We start from the raw sequence: 14,637 nt of genomic DNA, 5'->3' as shown, positions 1-14,637 counted from the left end.
GTTTTCACTTAAAGCTGATTTGTTTTCAATGTCATTTATTTTCTCCCAGGGAAGAGCAAAAAACAATTCTGCCGGTAACTTCTTGCTTTAGCCAGCCACTCCCAGTGTCCATCAGCAATGCGAGTGGCCTACCCATCACCACATCTGTCAGTGTTGGCAACCTCATTCTGAAAACTCATGTTATGTCTGAAGATAAAAACGACTTTTTAAAATCTGTTGCAAATGGGAAGATGGTTAATAGCTGAAAGGAGGTTCATCTTTCAAATTTGTGACCATACCATGGAAGCATTTACACTAGCTTTTTATATATATAATATATATTATATAATGTATATTTTTTTTAAAAAAAAGATATTACTGGGGGCATCCATTTCCTGTGGACTCTTTGATACTTCAAGCCCTCTTGCATTAGCATTATGAAAAAAAAGAAAATTTACTTTACTAGGGTAACACGTTCACTTTCCAGAAGTGATTGGAATTTGGACATTTAACTTAAGCTTCAAGCAGCTTTTTATGAGTTTGTAGCAATCCGGTGCAGTAACTGAGCCATTTCCTATTTTAAATGGCTTGTATAGAAAATTAACAACTCAGTTATTAAACTAGCAGGATCCTACAATGATACATCTAGTGAAAGTAGACTTAATTAACTTATTTATTTCTATTTTATGTTTCACTGAGAGAAATTTCCATCTCATTCCAGCTGCTTTATTTATCTTTTTCATGGGACTTTGCATGGATTTTTTTTTCCTCTTATTTTTTTTTTAATTTTGAAGAGTGGAGTTAAACGTTCTTACCATAGAATTTTACAGGGTTATATACTAGCTTTCTTTACTGCATTATATGTAGGAGTGTGGTGCAGTGCTTTTATCTGTAGCATTTAACTTTTTTTTCAATTTTCCATTTTTCAAGAATAGTTTCTGCTTTGTTAATATTTATACACAGGCTACTTGTTGAAGTAAGTAATTAAATATATAACCAAGTGCCTAAGTCTTTCAGCTGATGTACTAGATATTAAATTCTCCTAAGTTATGCAGAATCGTTTTTACAATTTTGATAAATTATGCACTAATGTAATGGCAGTTTTTTAAAAATGCAGATTTAAGCCTGTACATTATTGAATCTGATGACTTGGCAAAAGAATCAGGTGCTTTCAGCTTTTTTGAGAAAACCCTGTATGTAGCGTTTGCACTGACTAACAAGATGGTATTGCTGGGTTTTTAATTTAATTAATTTGGATGTTCATTGCATTATCTTGGTTAAATATTGTTTATTGTTACTTCATGTTGGGGTTTAATTTTCCTTGTTTTCTGACTGTTAGGTTGATAAGACTATGAACCATGTAATAATAGAATATTGGCTAACCTTTATTCATACTTAAAAACATGAATGATTGCTGCCCTGCTAAAATGTGACTGAAAAGTGTTTTGACTTGGCATCTGAAAGTATGCAGTATGTTCAACAAGCTGTGCTCCAACTTTGTGGGAGATATTTTACAGAAACCTAAATTTCAGTCAACATTTGAAAACAAAAGCTGGGCATTCCTTCCTGGTGATCTTACCTATAGTTTGTGTCTTTGTTTTTCCCCCTCTTATTTCTTTAAGATTAGTTTGACTTTTATTGTTATTTTTTAATTAACTTCTGTGAAGTTGTTTACTCTGAAAATTGTACTGGAATATTTTAAGCCAAGCTGATCTTTCACCAGGTGTACTGTATGTAAGGGCTTTTCCTGCTAGCAAGATGCTTAAACAGGATCATGTTATTGGTCGTCTGAGCTATTTAGTTGTTTTACAAAACCACAGCATTGTATCAGATAAGATTTTGATAAAAAGTTTTGTGCACATTTCCAGGGGTGGGAGGGTTGACATTTCCCTGAAATTTCTTGATCAGAATGAGTAAATACTGGTGTTTGATACCTGTCTTAATGAACATGCTCATAAGGTGACTGATAAGTTGTAAATATACCTGAGAAACAAAGGGGTAGTTTTGATATTCTGGTGTCAGTATGGAAGATCTTACACATTTATTTAATACTCAGATGTATGAAGATGTTTGTTTGTAGCATAACAGCACAGTAGCCTTGACTTAGTTTCCTTTGGTTAGTACTGTATCTTTTTGCCATGGCCAGTGCCCCATCCCTACAAAGACATTTTATTTATTTCACTCTGTAACCTGAAATGAATAGGAACAAGAGTTTTAAACCATGTTACATTAACTTATTTCCGACATTATGAATTAGTCTAGGATATTACAGGAACATGATTGTTATATAATTTATATCAGAACCTTTCTATAAAATATGCGCTTATTACATTTGAAATGCTTCCAATGTACTTTATTTGCTGTTTGTATTTCCAAAAAGGATATGCAAACCAGTATGTCTATTTCATGGATATTTAAATAGTGAGATCTTCCATGTTGAAGGTAATGTATTTTTTTTTAAGATTTTAAAATTGCTATTTTGTTACAAAATAGAGACCTATTAACAGTTTGAGAGCTCCTTATGTGCCCTCAGGGAAAGAACCCTCTGTGCAACAGAACTACGCAAAACATCTTCAGCACGTTCTGAGGGTGAATATATACTACATAAATTGATCTTGTGTATTTAACCTTATCTTTTTAATTTTAAAATTGAAGTTTTGAAACTTGGTTGTGCTCTGCTGGAGGGGGTTGGGATAAACTGCTTAGGTGTTTGCCTACTTGTCCAGTGAAATTACATTTGCATCAGTGTATGTATATACCTGCCAACTTTATTGGTATGTCTCAGAACATTTATATTAAAATAATGCTTGTCTTGCAGCAGGTGATCCCATAAAACAATAATTCCCTGTTCTTAAAAACTTACTCTCTTCCTCACTAACAGCATAGGAATTGTTTCTGTGTAGGGATGATTCTGTATTGCATCCTCTATGTAGTGACCATCTTCTGTTTCTCATGGCCTGAAGTAAATTTGTAGTTAAAGACATTGGTTCTCTGCCACTTGAGAAGAAAGAGCAGTTTATCTGATCCTTCTTCTGAAAGGTACCTAATGGTATCATAGAGGAAAAAAATCACAAATCAGACCTAGAGTGTGACTTTTATATTGGGGGTATTCCCTGTCATTTGACCCTTTTACCAACATGTTTATGATGTACATATATTTGAAATCAAAAGATATAAAGCAGTAGGAGGGGAAGTTTGTAATGTCAACTAAACTGCATATGCAGTGTGGTCTTATTAGGAAAAAGTAGTCTGAGGTCTGGAAAGTGGGAAAATGGTGGGGGTTTTTTGTTTTGACTTTTGTGTTTTTTAAAACTTCTGGGTCACATTCTGAAGTTCATGTGCCTCATTCAGATACTATGATGTAGCATCAGTAGTTCTTTCCTTATGGTCCCATCTTATCTCACGAATCCTGAGAAAGTTACTGAAGTATTTTGTCTAGTTGGTACCTGAACAAAGTAGATTCCTTTACTTTCCTGCCATGACTTTCAATACCATCTAGTAAACCAGCGTCATGCGTGAAAGTTGTGCATCATAATTTTCAAGAGGAGGTACTTCGGTGAGTCAGTAGCACTGATACTTTTCCTAGTAGCTGTTTACTCTCAGAATGATAAACGAAACCTCCTGTACTAGAAATGAAATTTTCTATTTGTGTGGATCTGGTCACTTTCAACTCAAATTTCAAGTTGATTCTAAGTTTATAAAGCACATCTCAATTTTGTATGCTGCTTTGAGAAAATTAGAGGATGCACAATAATTTGTAGGAATTTAAAATGGGATCATTTAAACATTTGAAAATTTGTTTTAAAAAACCATCTAGCTTGCTTGTGCATTTTAGATGTTAAAGCCCATGTTGTCTTGTTAACAGGCGTGGAGTTTGTAATGATCAGATTGAGCATGTGATTTCAGCTTTGAATCTGAATATTTCTTCCCTAGTTGCTAGAGTCATTTTCTGAGCAGACTGTCACTAGTATTGGTGACTAATCATTCAAGGGGAAAGTTGCATTTGCAACTGTGTATTGCTTTCCTGGAAGAAATTTCCTTGTGTCTTAGTGAATGAAGAGTGTTGTTGGGATCACTTGCTGTAACTCCTACATAAGAACCCCTTCTGCAAGCAGAACACAAATGCACATGCTCAAGGAGTATCTCATCTTATGAATAAATCAAATAAATTTGCTAGTCATTCCTTTATACTAGCAGTTTCTTTGTATCCCTTTGCTGGCAAGGGAATACAAGGAGTCAAGGCCACCAATCAGAACACCCCACATTTGAGTGGAGTCCTATTTTTACTCCAAGAGCAGTTATTCCCCAAAGTCTGAAATTGGCAGTTTTTTCTTTTTTTAAATAAAAAAATTTTAAATCTCCTTAAACCAGTGGAACACAGACACTGGCTGCACTTAGTACTGCCAAAAGCCAAGGTCATTTGCATATATTCCATCAATCTGTCAAGAATTAGGCCTCACTTTATAACCCAAGGCATGGAAGTGCATGCATTCTCTTAGCTGGGCAAACAATTATACTGTAGTTGTGATACAACACATGTGGCTTTTATTTGTACTGCACATATCCACTGTACAGCCACTTGGGAGTATCGTGGTTAGCTTGCAGCAACTGCTGTCTGCATTTATACTGTTTATTGCATATTCTTTTCCCTGGAAGTGAAAGAGAAATGTTTTTTCTTGTTGCATTGATTACATTTTATAAATTTGCTTAGCTGGAAAGTTTGGGAAAAGAGGCCTGTTTGTCAATTGTACAACCGATTGTGAAGCTCTAGTGTGAATATTTTTACGTCTGTATTAGACATTTTCTTTGCAAATCTATTGTTCGATTGAAATGTAAATGAAATTAAAAGATGGTGTACACCCATCATGTAAAAAGCAGGCACCATCTCTAAGATGGATTTAATGCTCATTTTTAAGGCATATACTCAGCTTCTATTTAAAACTATAATTTAAAATAATTCTGTACAATGAAATGGGGAATATATATGGGAATAAATTCTATTCCATTTATTTCAATTTGAATTTCCAAATTGTACTGTTTCCCTTTGTGCTATAGAAATAGGATTAAACAGGGGAAGGCTAGGATTCATAAGGCCTGTATATGGGGGGAGGGCAGAGATGGATGAGGGTTGTGATGATAGTGAATAGCAAAGAGTGAATTCTGTGTGTTTTTGCTGTAGCACTGAAGTGAAGAGATATTAGCTTTGGCTGTTCACAGAATAGAGCATCATGATTTCCAGTGTTTGAGAGAAAATTGATGGAAAAAGTTTGCAGTACTTGACATGTATTTGCATGCACAAAATAAAATTATTTGTCCACCTTAAGAGTTGTTTGTTTAGTGTCGATATTAAGTTTGTAGTGCATTTTCGTTATCTTGACTTCCTTGGCAAAGTTTGCGGTTTCACCAAGCTACCAGGATACTCTTTGAGATTTAAATAATCACCTGCCTTATGCATTCATCACTGGTAAGGATCTGAAAGAAGTAGATAGGCCAGGGAGTTTGAAATACTCCTTAATTTAATCAGTCACTTTATTCATTCAATGTAGAGTATTTTCTATATGGAAGATGAAGACATAGATAATGCCAGCAGTTCACAATCTAATGGAGAAAATAGACTAAATACACAAATGATGAATCTGAAGTAGTATATTAAAGAAGTATGAAGACTGTCCAGGGGAACCTCAGAATGTAACAGAGAACCTCAGTGGATCTAGACACCATTTTTACTGGGCGTTGAATAGTTTTACTCATTGACTCAACTGATGAATTTTAACTCCCTGTCTCTGCTGGTCGGTAAGATTGAACGTCAGTGAAACAAACTAGCCCTTTCTTTTGAAGCTCTCAGCGTGCAACATGGGAAAAACAAATCTGAATAACCAGCTCAGTGAGCTGTTTTCTAGTATAAGGTATATGGAAACTCCAGAGGGGAAGTGATGGGGTGAATGGTAATGATAGTGAGCCAGAGGAATTGCTTCTTTGAGAAATTACCAAAGGCTAGACTTCATAGGCTGAATACATTTCACCATCCAGACCTAAATGGGAGAAAACACCCAAGTACCTACTCTACCTTCATACCAACCCACTCTGTATCCTAATAGTCCTTCACTGTAAATATTATGAGCCTTGTTTTATATTTGAGATGTTAAGAAACTTGCCCAAGACCTTATAACTAGAAAGTAATGGAGTCAGAATTCTGATTCAAGTCTTATTCTACCTTCCAGAGGTGGTGATGGTTGGAACCTATTTCAACCATAAGTGTTAAACAGTGGAAGGAGTGTTTGAGGAATAGCTTAACCAACTCTTAGAGCACTTAATATGTCCCAGACACAGTTCTAAGTGCTATAGGTATAATATCATCTCGGACCATTATTTTCACCATTTTACAGATGAGAAAACTGAGGCAGAGACCGTAGAGAATTTGCCCACGGTCACATAGTTAGATGAGGTAATTGGGGACCTCTGTGAAGGACACTGAATACTAAAGAGACTGTTAGGGAGTGTTGGAAGTTAGATGATGCGATCCATTTGAGGTTTTAGATCACTTTGGCAGTAGTGTTAGGTGAAGCTAGAGATTGACCAGCAGGGAAACAAGTCAGCAGTCTAGGTAAGAAGGGTTTAGACCATGGCCAAAGCAAGGATGGAAGGAAAGAGATGGATTTGAAAAGTAGGAGAACATCTTCACGTTATCATGGATTAAATCTGGCTTAGAATCCTGGACCTTATTGCTAAAAACGTCAATATTTGTGAAATAGGTGATTTTGTATAAGCCCTGGAGTGATCACTGAGATCAGGAAGAAGGGGAAGAACCATGGATAGTTGATGGAAAGGAGAGCAAACTTAGTGAAGGAAATAAAATTCCAAGAAAATTTATTTTCTTTATAATTGACATCTATTGAAGTAATTATTATGCAGTTTAACAAAGACTTTTTTTTTTATAATTGAGAAGTCCATAGTGCAGTGGTTCCAAACTTATGTGTATACTGCAGTCACCTGGGCGTCTTTAAATAAATCCCAAAGCTCAGAACACACCCCAGACCAAGTAAAACAATCTGAGGAGGTGGGATCAAGGCATTGGTACTTTTGAAGCTCCCCAGGTGTAGCCAATGTGCAGAACGGTTGGGAACCACTGCCATCCTGAATGGAGAAGGCAATGGCACCCCACTCTAGTATTCTTGCCTGGAGAATCCCAGGGACGGGAGCCTGGTGGGCTGCCGTCTATGGGGTCACACAGAGTCGGACACAACTGACGTGGTTTAGCAGCAGCAGCAGCAGCATCCATCATGAATGAAATGGGTTTGGAGCCTGTCTTAGCCCAAGTGCATTTGATAAATATCCATCATCAAGTGTTCAGGCTCAGGCAGTTTACAGATAGACTCATGCAACAAATATATTTTTGAGAATCTTCTAAAAACTGGGCATTAGGGATAGAGGATTGAACTAGTCCCTTACTTCATGAAACTTACATTATAGTCTAAGTACTGTGAACAGTTTTAGATAGGGCCATCTGCTGAACATCTTAACTAGATCTCTAGTAAATATCTCAGATGTATTAACATGTCCAAATCTAAAACCCCCAAACTGTACCTCCAAGTCTTCCCCATTTCAGTTATTTCTCCCTTGACTACTCGTCCTAGTCCAGCAGCAAAGCCTGTCAGTCCTACCTCCAAAAGAGATACCCAGAATTTGACCACTTCTCACCACTGAGGTCCAAGTCACAGTTATCGCTCCCCTGGACTGTGACAGCCTCCTGTTTTCCTGCTTCTTGCCTCCCTTCAGTTCTCCCCACAGCAGCCAGAGAGATCAGTTAAAATGTCAGCCTGATCTCTTCACCCTTGTGCCCCAAACCCTCCAAATGCTGCTCATCTCACTCAGGGTGAAAGCCAGAGCCTTTTCTTTGATATTTTACTCAAAGCCAGCTGCTTTGGCTACTGACTTCTTCAACAGGCCATCCAGGCCTGCTCCCATCATAGGGCCTTTACCCATGCTGTCCTCTGAGGTTAGATCGCTCGCTTTCTTCAGGTCTTTGCTTAAACGTCAACCTCACTGAAAATGAGATGAAGAGTAATGGGGGTGGAGGGCCAGAGTGCAATTTAAAACATATTTTTACCCAAGAGACTGGATGAGATCAACTGAAGTTTTTTGCTTGTTTGTTTTTAAACTTGATATACAGAAATAATTATAGATTCACAGGAATTTGCAAAAAATAATACAGAGAGGACCCATGTACTCTTCATACAGTTCCCTCAATGGTGGTCTCTTATGTAACTAGACTATAACACCAAAACCAGGAAATTGATATTAGTCACAATCTACGGAACTTTTTCAGATTTCACCAGTTTTCACATGCATTCATTTGTGTGTGTGTGTGTGTGTGTGTAGCTCTATTGTTTTATCACATGTAGGTCTGTGGAACCACCACAGCTGTCGATAACAGAACTGAAAAAAAACAATTGTTCTGTCATCTCATTGGTCCCTCATGTTACCTATCCCTTTATATTCATGTCTGGCCCCCTCCCTTACCCCATTCTCCTATTCCTATCCTTTGGTAACCACTGACCACTTTTCCACCTGTGTAATCTTGTCATTTTGAGAATGTTATATAAGTGAAATTACACAGAATATACCCTTTTGAGATTGGCCCTGTTCATGCAGCCTAATTCCCCTGAGATCCATCCAAATGGTTGCATGTCTTAGTAGTTTCTTCTCTTTATTGCCGAGTAGTATACCATGGTATGGACATGCCACATTTTGTTTAAACATTCACCCACTGAAGAGCATTTGGGTGATCTTTTGACTATTACAAATAAAGCTGCTATGAACATTTGTGTACGTGTCTTTGTGTGGACATTTTTTTTTTTTTTCTTCTGTTTCTAAAGTATTTCTTGAGCAAGTAGATTAGTGTACTTGGTCTACTTTGGAAGGAAATGAATAAACTAAATGGTTTTAACTTAAAAATAGACAAATTCCTGCAAAATACAATTTACCAAAACAGATACAGGATGAAAAAAGAAAACTGGAATAACTCTTTTACTAGTTAACCTTTTATCACATAACAAGAGTATCCTCAAATTTAGTGGCTTAACACAAAAACATTATTTCACAGTTTCTGTAGGTCAGGAGTCTGCACGTGGCTTAGAGGAGTACCCTGCTGTGGATCTATCTCACAACCTCGGTGTTGCAGTCTAGGTCTTAACTGGCTCTGTAGCCATCTCACGACTCTCCTGGTCAAGGGTCTGCTTCCAGGCTCCCTCCGCTTGCTGTTGTTAGGGTTCAGTTCCTCCTGAATGTTGGAATGACGCCTCAGCTTTTCATTGGCTGAAGCTTGCCCTCAGTTTTCCACCTCATGAGCCTCTCTGTAGGGGAGCTGACAATCAAATGGTAGCTTGGCTCAGCATACCAAAAGAGCCCGGAATGAGTAGGGGGTGGGGCCAGGTGGCATGAGCTATAAAGAAGTCACAATCTTTTTTCACAGGTAAGAAGTGGATTTATTTAGAAACACTTCACAGACACAGTGTGGGCCATTTCAGAAGGGCAAGAGGCCTCGAAATAAGGCATGGTTAGTTTTTATGGGGTGTGTAATTTCATAGGCTAATAATGAGTGGGAGCATTATTCCAACTATTTTGGGAGGAGCAGCGGGGTCACAATCTTTTATAACCTAAACTTGGAAGCTTATTTAACTTATATGCAGAGTACATCATGCAAAATGCCAGGCTGGATGAGACACAAACTGGAATCAAGATTGCCGGGAGAAAGCAATAACCTCAGATACGCAGATGACACCACCCTTATGGCAGAAAGTGAAGAGGAACTAAAGAGCCTCTTAATGTAAGTGAAAGAGGAGAGTGAAAAAGTTGCCTTAAAAACTCAACATTCAGAAAACTAAGATCATGGCATCTGGTCCCATCACTTCATGGGAAATAGATGGGGAAACAACAGAAAATAGTGACTTATTTTCTTGGGCTCCAAAATCATTGCAGATGGGGACTGCAGCCGTGAAATTAAAAGATGCTTGCTCCTTGGAAGAAAAGCTATGACCAACCTAGACAGCATATTAAAAAGCAGACACATTAAAGGTCTCTCTAGTCAAAGCTATGGTTTTTCCAGTAGTCATGTATGGATGTGAGAGTTGGACTACAAAGAAAGCTGAGTGCCGAAGAACTGGTGCTTTTGAACTGTGGTGTTGGAGAAGATTCTCGAGAGTCCCTTGGACTGCAAGGAGATCAATCCAATCCATGCTAAAGGAAATCAGTCCTGAATATTCACTGGAAGGACTGATGCTGAAGCTGAAGCTCCAGTACTTTGGCCACCTGATGTGAAGAACTGACTCCTCAGAAAAGACCCTGATGCTGGGAAAGATTGAAGGCAGGAGGAGAAGGGGACGACAGAAGATGAGATGGTTGTATGGCATCACTGACTTGATGGATGTGAGTTTGCACAAGCTCTGGGAGTTGGTGATGGACAGGGAAGCCTGGAGTGCTGCAATCCATGGGGTCGCAAGGACACGACTGAACTGACATGAATCTTCGAAGCAACATCCCATCAGTTTTGTCATTATTCCTTAGAAACAAATCACTAGGTCCAGACCATACTTAGGGACTGATATAGCTCCCAAAGACCCATACCTCCTGGTACTCATATTCTGGTGTGATCCCCTCACCTCTGTGTGGACCGGACCTGGTGACTTCTCTACTCCCATCAGGAGGTAAAAACCATAGAGGGGCTTTATGATACAAAAGAATTATTACAATCTAGTCAGTGAGTGACTAAAATATTAATGAAAATTCCATATGGTACCCTATGGCTTAGAGAGAGTAGCTAAGGAAGGACAAACTTGTCCTCCTAGTTTATTCTTACTTAGGTTTTCCAAATAGATTTTTAAAAAATGTTTATTCATGTATTTGGTTGCACTGGCTCTTAGTTGTGACACACGGTATCTTCAATCTTCGGGGTGGCATGCAAACTCTTAGTTCCAGCATGTGAAATCTGGTTCCCTGGCCAGGGATTAATCCCAGATCCCCTGCATTGGAAACACGGAGTCTTAGCCACTGGACCACCAGGGAAGTCCCAGTTTGTTTGTTTGTTTGTTTTTAGAATAAAACAGGGTGAGCATGTTTTGGTGGAAAAAAAGAAAGGAAGGACAAACTTGGAAAGGGGATCTCTTATGAAGACTTGGGGGCAGACCTCACTGGAGACCGTGAAGTTCAGCCCGCTGGGCAGAAGAGAAGTTTGCTGGTTTGCCCAACCTGGGACTGGTTAGGGACTGGTTACTGGCAAGCAAAAAGCAAGGTTCTGGACTGCAAGCAAGCCTGCAGAGGAAAATTGGCGCCAGTGCATACAGGAAGCCTTTGGCTGCCAAGGCAGGCAGGAGGAGCCCTTCAGGGCACTGGCTTCCCCGTTGAGAGCGCTGCAGGCCCCCTTAGTGCTAGACCAGAGGGAGGCTGCAGCATAACCACGTGTGCTGGGCCCGTGGCTGGGGAAGCCCTCCAGTGGATGTCCTTATGGCCGTACCACTGACCACAGCCCCTCCTCCTCCAGTGCCCACTACTGAGAACTTTATTGCGCTCACTGCAAAGGAGAGATGCATAAAGGAATTCTGTCCATTCTTACAAAGCAAGAAGAGTGAATTGAGAGCTGAGAGACAGATTATTTACTGCTACAGGAACCATTTTAGAAGCTGCCTGCCACAGCTGTGTTAGCTACTAAACAAGTGAAATTCATTATGAAAAGCTTCCCACAAAGGAAACTTCAGGCCCCCAGTGGTTTCCCAGGTGAATTCTATTAAACATTTAACGATGAAATAATGTCAGTTTCACAGAAGCTCTTTCAGAAAATGGAGGAGAGAACTTCCTAACTAGTTTCATTAGACCAATAAAACCCTGGTCTTGAAACCTGACAATAACTTCACAAAAAATTATAGCTCAATATCCCTTGTGAACACAGATGCAAAAATCCTTAAAATCTTAGCAAATCCAGATATTTATATATGTAAATTATGATCCATCATGTCCAAATAGGGTTTATCTCAGGAATGTAAGACTAGTTTAACACTTGAAAATCAATCAGTGTAATCCACCAATTTAATCAGAATACAGGTTTTATCTATTATTGCATGTGTGCTCAGTCGTGTCTGACTCTTTGAGATCCCATGGACTGTAGCCCACCAGGCTCCTCCATCCCTGGGATTCTCCAGGCAGGAATACTGGAGTGGGTTGCCATTTCCTACTCTAAAGGATCTTCCTGACCCAGGGATGGAACCTATGTCTCTTGCATCTCCTGCACTGGCAGGCATATTCTGTACCACCTGGGAAGCCCCGTATCTGTTATGACACACTCTCAAAATCTAATAAAGCTCTGTCTTGACTAGTTTATAGAGATTAAAAATGTATATGTAAATAAGAGAAACCCAAATATTTCTTTTAAAAAAGTATTTTGCTTCTTACATTTTAAATATGTGGGCTATTTAAAAAATATTGTTACTAAAATATTGTTGTCAAAGCTATGAAAGCAAAGAGTTTTCCTGATTTTCTCAGATGTTCTATCCAAAACCTTAAAAAGAAATTTAATTGCTTCTTAATGACAATCTAACATCTAAAGCAAATTTCAACTTATAAAATTAAAGCCTACACTAAAGATACCACTTTTAAAACTTAAAAAAGTATTATATAAGGAAGTAGCCCTCACTGGTTTTACATTCATTAATATAAAAACAAAAAGTTGCTTAGTCTAATTTCTAAATAAGAAAGACATATTCAATTGCCACAAATTGGCCCCACACTGACAGAGAAAGGTAAAGAGAAAGGTTATTTTAAACAATTCTCATACTGGTTGATGTTATCCAAAACTATTAATATTTCTCAACCTTTAATACTTTTATAACAAAAATAATCCAAACAACAGGGACAAATTTGTTCTAAATTTACAAAGATATTTATCTGGGAAGCTCAGTGGAGGACCAAGTCTTGTTTTATCTCCAGTTGATTATAATCTGGAAAAATGGTAAGGGTAGAGTAAGCCTGGGAACCCAGCCTCAAGACATTTAAGTATTTCAGTTACTTCAAAACTTTAAATATGTTTAATAATAGCTGGCAAATCTAGTTGGATCAAGATTTTTCCCTTGATAAAAGGCAAATGCTTTAACAGCTCATGGATTTTGTTTTTCCTACTAGCAAATACCTTCAATACTCTATGAATGAACAAAGACATTACAGGTAAAATGCTTCAAAAACTATAAATTACACATGATACTCTCGTTAAAAGGAAATGTCACTCTCCACATCACCCCTAAATACTGGTAAGATAAACTGAGTGGTCCTGGGGAATACCGTTCACTGACTCAGGTACACAGTCTTATTCCTGATGATGCAAACGACATCCCCAGCAAGCATACAACTGGATAACCCTCTATAATACAAAGAGGAGAACAAAAGAGATGAATGAAAATCAGTATTAAAACTGTACATTTACATTTATACTTAAACATTTTATTAGTTTTCTCTTACTCTTACCTTTTTACTTTTTGTTGATTCCTGTTTTCTGTCCGCTCAACTCTTTAACCTGTCTAATTTACTATTTGCAAAAAATTACAATGATAGCTATTCTTTCTGATTTTTAATTATGTTATCTAACTTTCAAAATCCTCTAAAATATTACCAACCTAAATATGTCTCCATACTTAACTGGCTTTCAGTCCCCCTAAGGAGAACTTTACAGGGTGGACCCTTCAGCCTCTTGGTATGGAATTCATGTTCTTGTATAATCCCTTCCCCTTGAGTATGGGCTGGATTCACTGGCTCACTTCAAATGAAAATAATATAGCCAAAGTGATGGGTGTAACTTCGAAGGTTAGGTTATAAAAGACTGATTTCTGTCTTAGTTTTGGATTCTCTGTTTCTCTCTCTCTCTCTGTCTTGGATTCTCTGTCCCCGACCCCCGCCTCCCCCCGCACTGTCCTCTCTCTCTCTCTCTCTCATAGATAACAAGGGCATTTAGAAAGCCAATGCAGGTGGAAAAGAAGGGGTCTGCCAGCAACCATGGAAGTCAGCTTGAAAGTGGATCTCTGTTGCCCCAACTCCCCACTTGAGAATAAGACCCCAGTCCTGGCCAACAGTTTGACTGCAACATTATAGGAGATCTTGACCCAGAGGCACCAAGCTAAGTCATGCCCAGAGCCCTGACTCACATACACTAGGAGATATGAATATTGTTCTGTCTCTCAATGTTGGGGTAATTTGTCCTACAGCAATAGATAACTACGCCGAAGCCTTTGACTGCATGAATCACAATAAACTGTGGAAAATTCTGAAAGAGATGGGAATACCAGAACACCTGACCTGCCTCTTGAGAAACCTGTATGCAGGTCAGGAAGCAACAGTTAGAACTGGATATGGAACAACAGACTGGTTCCAAATAGGAAAAGGAGTAGGTCAAGGCTGGATATTGTCACCCCGCTTATTTAACCTATATGCAGAGTACATCATGAGAGACGCGGGGCTGGAAGAAGCACAAGTTGGGATCAAGATTGCCAGGAGAAATATCAATAACCTCAGATATGCAGACGACACCACCCTTATGGCAGAAAGTGAAGAACTAAAGAGCCTCTTGATGAAAGTGAAAGAGGAGAGTGAAAAAGTTGGCTTAAAGCTCAACATTCAGATAAC

The 14,637-nt window shown here is 38.5% G+C and overlaps 1 protein-coding gene across 6 annotated transcripts in view; it reads left to right on the top strand.

Moving 5' to 3' along the window:
* RC3H2 (ring finger and CCCH-type domains 2) overlaps positions 1-5,302 on the top strand; it is a 50,716-nt gene extending 45,414 nt beyond the window's left edge. For 4 of the 6 annotated variants that reach the window (XM_070452393.1, XM_070452388.1, XM_070452396.1 and 1 more), the window contains one exon: positions 50-5,302. In XM_070452393.1, coding sequence (XP_070308494.1) covers positions 50-245 — 196 coding nt within the window. In that variant the 3' untranslated portion in view covers positions 246-5,302. The remainder of the gene's footprint in view (positions 1-49) is intronic. The other 2 variants (XM_070452394.1, XM_070452399.1) reach the window with 2 other exon arrangements.
* Positions 5,303-14,637: the final 9,335 nt, after the last annotated feature.

Source organism: Odocoileus virginianus, chromosome 2 (assembly GCF_023699985.2).
Source record: "Odocoileus virginianus isolate 20LAN1187 ecotype Illinois chromosome 2, Ovbor_1.2, whole genome shotgun sequence".
Lineage (NCBI taxonomy): Eukaryota > Metazoa > Chordata > Mammalia > Artiodactyla > Cervidae > Odocoileus > Odocoileus virginianus.
This window is presented reverse-complemented; position numbering and strand designations above follow the sequence as displayed.